Source organism: Sebastes fasciatus, chromosome 8 (genome assembly GCF_043250625.1).
Source record: "Sebastes fasciatus isolate fSebFas1 chromosome 8, fSebFas1.pri, whole genome shotgun sequence".
In the NCBI taxonomy this organism is placed as follows: Eukaryota; Metazoa; Chordata; class Actinopteri; order Perciformes; family Sebastidae; genus Sebastes; species Sebastes fasciatus.
The window spans coordinates 32,127,281-32,139,302 of record NC_133802.1 but is presented as its reverse complement, the minus strand read 5'-3'; the positions used below and the strand labels follow the sequence as shown (position 1 = coordinate 32,139,302).

The 12,022-nt window shown below is 37.2% G+C and overlaps 1 protein-coding gene across 1 annotated transcript; it reads right to left on the bottom strand.

Annotated features, from left to right (window-relative positions):
- dffa (DNA fragmentation factor, alpha polypeptide) lies at nt 1-8,110 on the bottom strand. Its single transcript, XM_074645123.1, has 6 exons — nt 7,867-8,110; nt 5,308-5,466; nt 5,080-5,231; nt 2,947-3,151; nt 1,949-2,070; nt 1-1,582 (listed from the first exon to the last, which is right to left on the bottom strand). The coding sequence occupies exons 1-6, from the start codon at nt 7,958-7,960 to the stop codon at nt 1,349-1,351; spliced, it is 966 nt and encodes a 321-aa protein (XP_074501224.1). The 5' UTR covers nt 7,961-8,110; the 3' UTR covers nt 1-1,348.
- Nucleotides 8,111-12,022: the final 3,912 nt, after the last annotated feature.

Here is a 12,022-nt window from a genome sequence, read left to right as displayed (position 1 = left end):
CTGAATTAGCAGTGTTTAAGGGGAGCAGAATGTAAACAATAATGCTGAGAAGCTGATTCAACAGTAAACAGTTGAAGTGATAGTTTGGGGGTTTTGAAGTGGGGTTGTATGAAGTACTTATCCATTGTCAGTGTTTTACCTACAGTAGATGACGGTCGGCACGCCCTCGGTTTGGAGAAACAGACAGGAGCAAAGCGATGTACTGCTGTGGACGTATTGTAAGATATTTTAGCCATCTAAAAATAACGTTTTCCGTAAAGTATACGCTTTATTTCGAATATTTTCACGGCTTTATCTTGCCGTCAGCCCTTTCCTTCTCCTTTCCGTCGAGCAACTGAACTAAAAGTGAAACTTATCCATGCTCTCTCCAAAGTCAGCAGGTTCAGATGACAAAAAACAGTATAGATACGTTTCACTTCCAGTTCAGTTCGCCATCGGAAAATATTCTAAATATAGCGCAAACGATTATAATTTTTTTTAGATGAGCCTTCCTTTTAGGTGGCTAAAATACGTTTTGCTGCCGGCCCCGTCCACAACACCGTATTTCTTTGCTCCTGTCTGTTTCTTCAAGATTGGGGCACACCGACCGTCATCTACTGTAAGTAACACACCTACTAACGATAAGTATCTCATACAATCTAAGGCTATAGGGTATTATATCGATATTGTGATATAAGACTAGATATCTTCTTAGATTACTAAATTAGGGATATCGTAATGTGGCATAAGTGCATTACAGATGATTATCAAAAATCTTATTGTGTAAATATTTTGTAAAAGCATCAATAGTCAAATCTACAACATTGTCGCAATATTGATATCGAGGTATTTGGTTAAAAAATATTGTGATTTTCTTCGTATCGCCAAGCCGTAATACAACCCCACTTCAAAACACCCGAACTATCCCTTTACAGGAATGATTCCACCTTTTGGGAAATCCTCTTATTTGCTTCTTTGCCAAGAGTTAGAGGAGAAGACCGATGCCACTCATCGATCTTCTCTCTCGACAACAAAGTGAATGAGCATATTTCCCTAAAGTTTCACGTGGATATGTTTACGTGTGATTATTTTCACAGCATGGCCCTCATCGAAATACAGAGCCAGTAGAAAGTTGAAGCCAGTGGTTAACGCCAGCATGTCTTTGATAAACATGACTTGTGCAAATGACTCCGCTTCCTCTTGAAGTTAAAAGCATTCAAGTGGTTTACAAGTTGTACAAAAAGTCAACATCATTAACATTCATGGCTTCCAGCGTTGTGGATATTATCGGCAGGGTAAACCCCGTTCTTCTGACCCCGAGGCAGGTTGTGTGAATTCTTATCAGTCTCTGCTCAGGTGAAGCGTCGGTCTAGTCGCCGCCGCCTCGGGCTGGCGTTTCTACACCCTCCTCCTCTGCCGTTCTCTGCTCGCCGGACTGCTGGCTGCCGTCCAGCTGTGCGTTGCTCCTGACGGACTGCACGGCCTGAACCTGCTGGAGACGTCCGGTCAGCTCGGCTTCGCAGGCCTGCAGCAGCGCGGACGTCCTCGTTGTGTCCCAGCCCAGTACCTGCCTCATAGCCTCCACCCCTCTGCTCACGACCATCTAAAGACACGTGGGAACATGTGAGACTTTATACTGACTTGCCGTTTTTAGATGCACATGTACAAACTAATGCAATCCAATCAGGATTATAATGTTTTTGTTGGTACTGAGTCAGAGAACAGTCGACGCTATTGGACTGAATTATATTGAAAGGTGCTTCTGCTATTTTGTTCTCCTTGCGTAAGCAAAACTGATTATATGACTCACTAATCAAGTATGGATGCGTTGTGTTGGGACTTGCAGTTTTCCATAATTGCTTCATCATTTCTGCAGCTGCTTATTAGACTTGGTTAGGGTTACGTTACAGCATGAGATGCACAAGTTTTAAAGCAGACCGGATATCAGTGGTGTGTGTGAGTGTATTACCTGCAGATCCTCAGTGGAGAGTCTGGTCTCTGGGCTTGTTTTGCCTTTCAGGACCATCAGCGTCCTGGACATGAATCCGGACGCAGGGTCCACCTCCATCGCGTCCACCTCGTCTGCAGCCTCTGACATACGTTAAAATGGATTTCAGGATCATTTGTTGTATAAGTGTATAGTTACAATAGATCTCTACAAGAGGTGGGATTATTCAGCAGCAACAATGGTTCCATCTAGTGGCCAACAGGCACAAGCACAGCTCTTCTCTTATGAGCCATCTAAACACAATGAGGCACCGGAGGGACAATAGACTGATTACTGATTTATCAGTGTTAAAATAACATGTTAAGAGATAATATCTACAGTTGTTTTTATGCATTTTTTTACAGAATTCTTCTTGTTTGATTGATTTTCTTTTCGTGATTACATGCTTTGCACTCTGCACATACAAAAACTAAAGGATGTGAACATGGATGTGTTAAAATATTGATAGATTGAATACAAATAGTGGACTTAGTTCTGAAAAAAATTACATATAAGGTTATTTATCAACAATTATTTTGATGATTTCTTGATTCCTCAGAACTTCTTTTTGTGCTAGCCCTACATGTTGATTAAGCTTTTGTCAGAGGTGTGTCTGACCTTTGTCCACAGAACAAGCAGTTTCTGGGTCATTACCTTCCTGCAGGGTCACGGGTTAATATTGATTATTTTGTTGGATGTTGTACTCATGCTTATTGATCAGCTATCCATCTAATTTTTTATAGGATAGAAGAAGATATATGAGCACCTCTGGCATTTTAAGACTCAAATACTTTTTTACAACAAAGAAATATTGTTATATTATTGTTATAATCTGATTTAAGTCATAAAAAAAAAGCCAAACAATACAATAAAGATTAAAAACAAATAAAAGAAAGAGGGTAACCCAAGAATGAAATGTTTAAGATGATATTAAATTGTAAAAATGAAAACCACCACACGGTGACACACACTCGTCGTACCTTCCTGGCCGGGCTGGCTCGGCTCTTCCTGCTGTCCGTTCTCTTTCTCTGCAGCTTTCAGGTAGAGCTGGAGCAGCTCCTTGGACTGCCTCTCCTCTTCTCGTCGGTCCAAAACCCTCTGCAGCGTCTCCTGCAGGTCCTCGGCCTTCTTCTCTCGGAAGCCCAGAGCAGAGGCCAGCTCAGGGACCGGGACGTCCACTAAGGTCTGGGACAACAGGGGACACAAAGCTTTAATACTCTACAACATGGAGGATACTACAGTATGTCTATGTGGTGCTTCACAGCAACAACAAATACTGGAACAAAACAAGGAGGGAATGAACAACAAAGCTAAAAGTATAGCAGATAAAATCTTATCAAATATTGAATTTTTTATTGAAGATTGCGTGCGTTCACCTTTTGCTTTTTTTTTTAGTCTAAATGAAGTTTTAAAGTGAACAACTCACGAGATGAGAAATATTACACTGTGAACTTCTCCTGCCATAAGGCAAATGTTACCTATTTTAGCTTTAAAGGATACAGCTGGTGTTAGTATATGTTTTTCTTATTGTCAACAAATCCCAATAAAAGACCAGAAGCAACAATGTGTTAGTCCGTCTCTCAATACTTTCTGACTTCCCTAATTTGTTTGCAGCCAGGTTACGAACAAAACAACAAAAAAACCTGAACACTGGTGGACAGCAACAACACACAACAGGACATAGTTTACAGAGTGGTTCAGCAGGAAGTACTTGAAGTACAAGTCAACAATCTAATAACAAACGAGAAATTTACAGAGACGTTTAATAGGCTTCTATCTGCTGTTTAACATGTAAATGGCAGCAGGGACAAAGGAGACATTATATCTCTTGGTCCTCATAACAGGCACTTTAAAACAACAACATGAGGGTAACAGATCAAACTCTGGGAGTAACCTTCTCTGTGACACCATTAGGTTCCTACTGACAACGTAAATATTTAAAAATGGCTAACATCATTTATTAAACGGCTCAGTAATTTCCTAAAAACAGCTGGGCACTGTAGTCTTGAGCAAATGTTACTCAAACAGGAGTAAACGGTGCGTTTGTTGGAGACTATTTTAGTTGCAGTTTAACACACGTTAGTGAGTATTTATGGACAACGTCTGCAAGATGGACTAATAATAAACAACAGTGCCCATTTTACTGAATGTGTTTTTAAATCATTTGTGGATAACAATGGAGGTCTATGGTGCGACGCCCCTCCCAGTCTTGGAGGCTGTCCTGACCAAACTCGCCACGCAATTGGCTGACGTGGGAGGGTCGTCAGCTGATTAGACTCAGCTGGGCCCTTGAGCTGTAAATGCTGGCCTCTGTGCTCACTGTCTCTTTTGGTTTTGCACCTTCAGCACCTCCAGAACATAAACTTATATCCATGCACTGCTTTCATTGCTGATGTACCTGCTCCATTATTTGTTTTGTGTTAGACTCAGTTTAATAACTTCTTTTAAGTAAATCTCTTACGTGGATCTCCTCGTCACATTCCCTGAGCTTGTTTGTGACAAACGTGGACTCGTCCAGGATGGAGACTTGTTTGGTGAGGTTAAATAAAGCCTTAGCTGTCTAGCTTGGTCAAGCAGCTTTGGTAGTTAAGTGCTACAACTCATTCTGTTTGGTTTTGTGCGAGCTTTGCTGATGCAGCTAGGTTTCCTCCCTGTGTGTATGCGTCGAGATGATTTGGTTGGCCAGTGAGCCTTTGTTTTATTTTAGAGGAACCCTGGGGGTATGCTACTTTGGTTAGCTCTTACTTGGTAACTGTTTTGTGTTAACTTTAGTTTAATAAATAGTTTTAAAGTAAATCTCTTGCGTGGACTCCCTCTTGGCCAGATTCCCTGAGCCTGTTTGTGACCATGGCAAAAAGGAATAAGCTATCAGACTTTAACCACACAGATAATATTTGTTAGTAGGATAAATATTGTTTGTCTTTCCATGGGATTTGTTGATATTAAGAATACAGAATATTATCAGCCATATCCTTTTTAACAGGACAAAGATTAAAAAGCTGATGGTCACAACTGAGGAAAGTGGTTTGTGAGTAGTACTATTTCCTTATTGCACTCTGGGATAGACATGACAGCCAACACTGTTGTGTGAAATAGAGGAGTGATGCTGGTACCTGTAAGTCTGCCTCAGACATGAGGATGATGCTGGCGAGGTCCTGCTTCAGCTGCTGAGACAGGTGCCACCAGGGTGCTGCAGCAGCAAAGTCCACAGAATCGGCCTCCAGCACCAATGAGTCCCTGGCCATCCAGGCCGTGCCCCCATCCACTACAAGGACAAGTACATTAGTACCAAAACACACGTTAAAATCATAAGAATCACAGACAGAAGTAAACGTGCTTACTCTTGCGAACTGGAACCCATTTCTCTCTTTCATTTAACAGCATGAACTTTGTGTTCAGAGGTAAACACAGGAAGTACGCCTGATCCTGTACGATCGTCCCATCGTCATCTAGGACCACTGTGACCGGCTCGCTGGGGCTGAACCCAAGAAACTCGCTTCCTGTGGGAAGAAGGACAGAAAAGACAGATCTTATGTGAATATCCTTTATCACGAGTGCCAAACCGGTTTCAATACTCCTTTTCTGCAGTGTCAATACTCAGGTACCAGCTGCACTTTCTGTTCTCTCTTCTCTCAAATAGCGAGTTGATACACACATTGCTATTTATCTTTACATAAAAATCAAAAATGTTATGCCCTCAATCTTTCATGAATTTTCCCATGTGGTATCGGAAAAAATATTTGGACTTTAAATATAGGACTTTATTGCAGATCAAGATAAAAAAACACTCAATAAGTTGGTTGTGGTGGATTTCCATTATCGGGATAATCGTGAATATCCTCACATGAGTGACTTGAAAAAGCGGCCTATAGCTCGCTATCATGGTAGAGAAGTGGAAAAATAAAGCCTGATTTTAAAAAATACATGAATTTACATGTAAGAAACAACAGACTCACACAACATTAATATGTTTTTATTTATTTATTATCCTTTATTTATGCAGGGGGAATGTGTGATTTATGATTTTTTTTTCACTAAAAAAAGTATATTATAAATATTAAATATAAAAAGGTGTAAATAAAAAGTTTCTTAACCATGTAAAGTGATTCCAGTATGTTTTATTGCCATTATAAGAGCATATTTTGATGATTATTGAAATAATTAGGGCTGACCCGAATGCTTCAACCGTTGCCATGGTAATCAACCTCCAAATCAGTATTCGAATGCTTCGTTTTTTGTTTTTTTTATATATAAGTATGTAATAATAATGTAGAAATCCCCAAATAGCCCATGAAATAAAGACTAATCCCACAACATTATTCATTATTCATACTCAACATTAATCATTATTAGTTATTCTCAGACAGATATCGGATAGCGGCGCTGTCCCGAAGCTTCAAATACGGTATTCGGTATATGGTATTCGGGACAGCCCTAGAGATAATATTGTGAATATGAATGAATTGTGACATGAAATTTTCATATCCTATGCCTATTCATAGAACAACCAGGACAACCAGTCCCAAAGTTATATAAGCTAAATAAATATTTCAAGCAGTAACAGCAACTCCCACAACACCTCATCGTTCAAGTATTCAAGCAAATACCGACGTTCTTCTGTAAACAACTCAATCATCTAAGCTGTCACCTTCTTTCATCACAGCTGTCCCTGTTTGTCACCGCTCTTGAGTGTTTGTTCTCACTCTCTCTGCCAACCTAACAAAAAAGTATGTATTTAAAAGTATGTATATTAATTATAAATACCTATTTCACCAATGTGTCTGGTGGTTTTGCTTCTGGTAGTTTTAGTTTAAGTCCCCATTGAATCTGATATTTGAATTCACATGTGAAGGATCCAATGAAACCCTTTATGGTTTCAACTGAGCTGCTCACATTACTATTTTTTTTTTTTTTGTATGTATGTACTGTATATGCTCTGAGGCCGTTTAAAAGGAAGGTACAACATCCAGTACTGCATGTAACAACACATTTGTAACTTTTACGTACGGTCTGCAGGACAGATAATAATGCACTATACTAATTTTTAACAGTCTCTTCTGCACTATATTCACTTTTTATTAGTCGTATCATATCTGTTACCCTGCACTATATTCACTTTTAACAGTTTTTCTTCATCTTGTATTTTTATATCTGGTATATCTTTTGTACTTTTCACTAACTTTTTTACTGCCTTTTTACTAACATGTTTTTGCACTATGGAACTGTGATGCTGGAAACTTCAATTTCCCCTCGGGATCAATAAAGTTACTATCTATCTATCTATCTATCTATCTATCTATCTATCTATCGAATTGAATGGAAGTTTTCCAGGTTTAGTGTGGTCTCCAGTTACAGGACTTTATCAAGATCTAAAACACATCTATATAGGCTATCCAAGATGTAGATGGTTTAAATAAAACAATAACACACACTTGGCTCTGCCCATGTAGAGTTAGTATTTTAGATACATTATTATTAGAGAGCTTGAAGTGTGCACTGAAGTGTGCATTGAAGTGTGCATATTGATGTGGGCAACGCCTGCTGACTAGCATCCCAGGAATGAGTCAGTCCTGACTTCTTCTCATGTTCAGCTCCTCTGCGAGTTACAACACGATGGAAATGTTGCTCCATTCAGCTCTTCCGTGATCAGCACAGATAAGCAAGTTCAGCTAAAACTATGCAGCAAAATCGAAACTATGGTAACAATAGTGGCTGAAAACATCACATCACATTAGAGAGCAACACCTTTAATATCACTTTACAGACCAAATTCACTAATGTGACTGTTAAATACACTAATACAGTGTTAAATGTATCTTTTATAATACAGTTTTAATCAAATGGAAGTCATGTAACTCTCCAGTCAGAAGTTAAAGCCTGTTTATCATAACTCAACTCACCTTTTACCTTCAGCTCGTCCAGAGAGGGAACAGCCAGCCCGTAGGATCTCTGTCGGCTGAAGTTACACACCTTACACGGCTTCCTATCTGTCATTATAGGCTTTTAAAGGCTTTTATTCTTCCTTTTTAACTCAACACTGTCTAATGACTGACAGTAGTTCTCTCGTCTTCTATCTTCTGTCTTTTCTGTCTCCTCTTTCGAACACGGAACCGCCGCTGAGGCTTCTTCTTCTTCTGTCACTCAGAAGGTGAATACCACCACCTGCTGTACCGGAGTGTGGAGCAGTAGATATTGTCCATGGATTACTTTATATCATTAGGTACATAAAGTAATAATGAAATGATAATATTAATAATCAAAGAAAAACACACACAAAACAAAATAAATAAAAATCGTCTTCTTCTTTGAGGTCTCTCTAACGGCAGTATATAATATATAATATATAATAATATATATAATATATAATATATAATAATATATATAATATATAATAATATAATATATAATATATAATATATAATATATAATAATATAATATATAATATATAATAATATAATATATAATAATATAATAATAATAATAATAATAACAACAATAATAATATTAATATAATAATAAATATAATAATAATATAATAATTTAATTAATATAATAATATAATAAATGGACTAAATTTCAAAGTAATTCATTATTTGACATTTTAATGGTGAATAAAAAGAAGAATTATAAAAAATGATTTACAAATGTAATATTAATCCATCAATAAACAGTTCAAATTTAAAAAGGGATTTACAAAAAAAAAAGCTAAAGCTAAATGGGGAAGCTACATGATTTAGTTAATACATTTAGTAAAAGCAGCAGGGAAATGCAAATGAAAAAAGAAGTTGCCCTTTTAAATGCCTGATTAAAACCTGTATTCTTAATTCAATTTGTGAATCCAGCTATTTATTTCTCTTTTTAAACTGCATTTTCAAATATAATTTTAAATTCCATTATTTATTTATGAATTCATCAATGCATTTTTTTAATGAAGTACTTATTGACTGTTATTTATGGTGTTTATAATAAAATATTTCATTGTTCAACACAGGTCATTTCGGTAGAATATGACAATAGAATAAAAATAAAAAAAACTTTGCTGCTGGGCACGGATGTTGAACAATTGACTTTCACTTCTTGGCAAAATACATTCTTTAATATTACTGCCATCTTCTGGAGTCAGTTAACTCCTACAGTGTCCTACAGAGCTTGTCAGACTTTTCTTACTCCAGTATGCTCTTTAATACTGCTCCTGTTAGCCCTCATCTTTTAATTTCTTCCATCATGTCCTAAATCTCTGAATATTTCCTTTAACTAACAACTACATGTTCCACATGTTTCTGGTACCTGTGTTCACAGAGACCAGGAAGTGTAGCGTTCAGATTAGGCTGCTGTGTCCTACCTTACATTACTTTTCTATTTCCTATAATACCCACTTTTTATTGATTTTCTTCCATACAATGCCCTTTCCCTCCCATTTTTAACGTTTCATAGGGATGTTAGTATTTTATTTTTTAACAGCTCGTTTGTCCACTCTCTCATTACCGAGAATGCCCAAATGAACAGGAACCCAAATGCATGTTACCTCAGTGCCTTGTTTTATTATTCTTGAATGTATTGCCATTATTTTGAATAGTGTATCCTGAAAATTACTCAAAGCCCCTGACTTAAGACTGGACACAGTAGAGGCTGAGTCACTACTAAATAGAACTTTATTTGGTTAGACTTGTTAAATCATACCAAAGCCATCATAAGGGTGGTGCATCTCAACAGTACACACACTTAAAAATGTTTGTTTGCATATCCCAGGAACTTCAGAACCTGTATTATTGGATATTTTGATCCAAAGGTAAAAAGCGGCCTGTACAATGCCTGTTGTAGGCTATATTATATTTACATTCATTATAGCCTAACCACAAAACTAACCCACTAAATCTGCACTTTTCTGTCTTGACTTAAGGTGAAGTAATTCCAAATCTACCAACACCTGTCTATGCCATGGACACTTCTTTTTATTCCATTGTTTAAACTTTATATAGTGGATACATCTAGGCAGAATCTCAAATAAAATGGTGGACAGTAAATGTAGTCCGCTATAGGCCTATAATAAATAGGGAGTGACCTCTGTCTTCAATGGAGTCTTGAAATATGTCTGTCAACTTCTCTCGGGAAATATAAAGACAGCATTGTCTTTCCACAAGACATTATGGTCGCAGCAGCTAATTTCACTTCTTTTAATGTGTCACTTGGTGGCGATTATGAAGATTAATGTTCCATTGTTATTACGGCTTATAAAGAGATATATCAGTCACACCGGCCTTGAGTGACAGGATTGTCTTGGAGCAGTCGGACTGCGAGGCAAGGCTGGATTATCAAACGGATAAAGTGGACAACTGCTCAAGGCCCACAGAATTAGGAGCCCGATAGATTTCAAATTTGAGTAGGAAAATGCACAACTTAAGCACAGTATCTCCTGAAACAATAAGCATCTTAAAGTGCTGTTCCTGCATTATTTGAGACCATCTTGTAGAGGGGCCCTGTCTCAAAATATAGGCCTAGTTTTACTAAATGATTTCCTTAGACACCCCTCACTCCCGTACTTCCCAATCCCAGTTTAGTTTATTCTACCGAGGGTCCAAAATATGGAATTCTCTGCCTTTACATTTTTTTGAACATTTCTCCACAGCATTTTAAAAGATCCCTGAAATCACTTCTTTTAACCAACCAATATTTTACATATGGACTGCCTATATAAGCTGGGTTCAAACAATATTTCCCTGTGTCGTACAAGTCTAAAGGCCTATTACGAGTATCACTTGATTTGCATTTTTTTCCAATATTTGTGTTTATTTTCTCTCTATTCTTTCTTTCTTGTCTTATGAAAACTCTATGCCATATCACATGAGCATATGCTCTTAAATTAGTTTTTGACAGTGAATTATGAATGACTCTTCTTGATATTTCAATGGGTGTTTATGAGATGCATTGTTTTCAAGTAGCCTACTGTTTTTCTTTTTTTTTTTTTTTTTACTATGTTTCACTTTGTCTAAAATTATTGATAAATGCATATAAATCATGTATATTACATTACTGTAATTATTTCATTCAATATGCTGCCTTGAGAATCCAACTTTTCAAGCCCTTGGAGGGTTTTTAAGGCAATTCTTCCCCTTGCAAATTATATTATATTATATTATGTATATTTTTTATTTTTCATATGTATAAATAAACAATTTTGTTTTTAATTTGTGTATTATTATTTGTATTACACATACTTGGCCAATAAAGCAATAAAGCTGATAAGCCTACGTTTATTATTATTATTATTATTATTATTATTATTATTATTATTATTATTAGACTAACTTTTCCGCTGGTAGCACTGGTGCTACCAACTTTCTCAGGTGGTCGCACAAGCACATGAATTGGTCGCACCCTTTTTTTGGGGTTATGCTAATGCATGCTAATAAATAGTTGTTTTAATTTACATACACCAGTGAAACATTGACAATGCCTCGAAACTTGATATTTGCAAAATATTTTAACAAACAAGATTAGAGTTACCTGCAACGGACGGACTACATTGCCTACAATAAACACAAAGCACAGTGTTCCTCTTGTACTGTAACCACGGGTACTGTGTTAGCCATTGTGGCTGAAAGTGGTACTTCTTTTTCTTCACCTGTCTTTCAGCCAGTCTATCCGTGCCTGTTGCACATTCATCATCGGTGGTGTCTGAGTCGGCACCTCTGTTAGACTCTCCCTCACCACCAGCTTCCTCCTTTCTCTCCTCATTTGTTTTTTTTAAATAATCAACGATACACTGCTTCATTTTGGTGAACAGCGAAACTTTGGCGCCCTGCAGTGTGTGATGTGCGGGAGCAGGGTCTGAAATGAACTTTTTTCCATTAACTGTGGTTTTATTGCCAACTGTAGTGGTTATTTGCATAAAAACATAATTATTAATTGTGATTATTTAAATATAATATGTATAATCATAATTCCCTTTCTATTATCTATTTTATAATGCTGTGAAAAAAATAGCGTTTGGTCGAAAAACAAGATTTTGCATAGGGCCCCCAAAAAGTTATGACCGGCCCTGCTAGCTGCGCTCT

Bases quoted from the DNA above. Each gene is read 5' to 3' on its own strand.
- dffa (XM_074645123.1), bottom strand. From the start codon at position 7,960: ATGACAGATAGGAAGCCGTGTAAGGTGTGTAACTTCAGCCGACAGAGA. The intron at 5,467-7,866 runs GTGAGTTGAGTT...TTCTTCCCACAG, and splicing joins GGACGAGCTGAAGGTAAAAG to GAAGCGAGTTTCTTGGGTTC. The intron at 5,232-5,307 runs GTAAGCACGTTT...TTGTCCTTGTAG, and splicing joins ATGGGTTCCAGTTCGCAAGA to TGGATGGGGGCACGGCCTGG.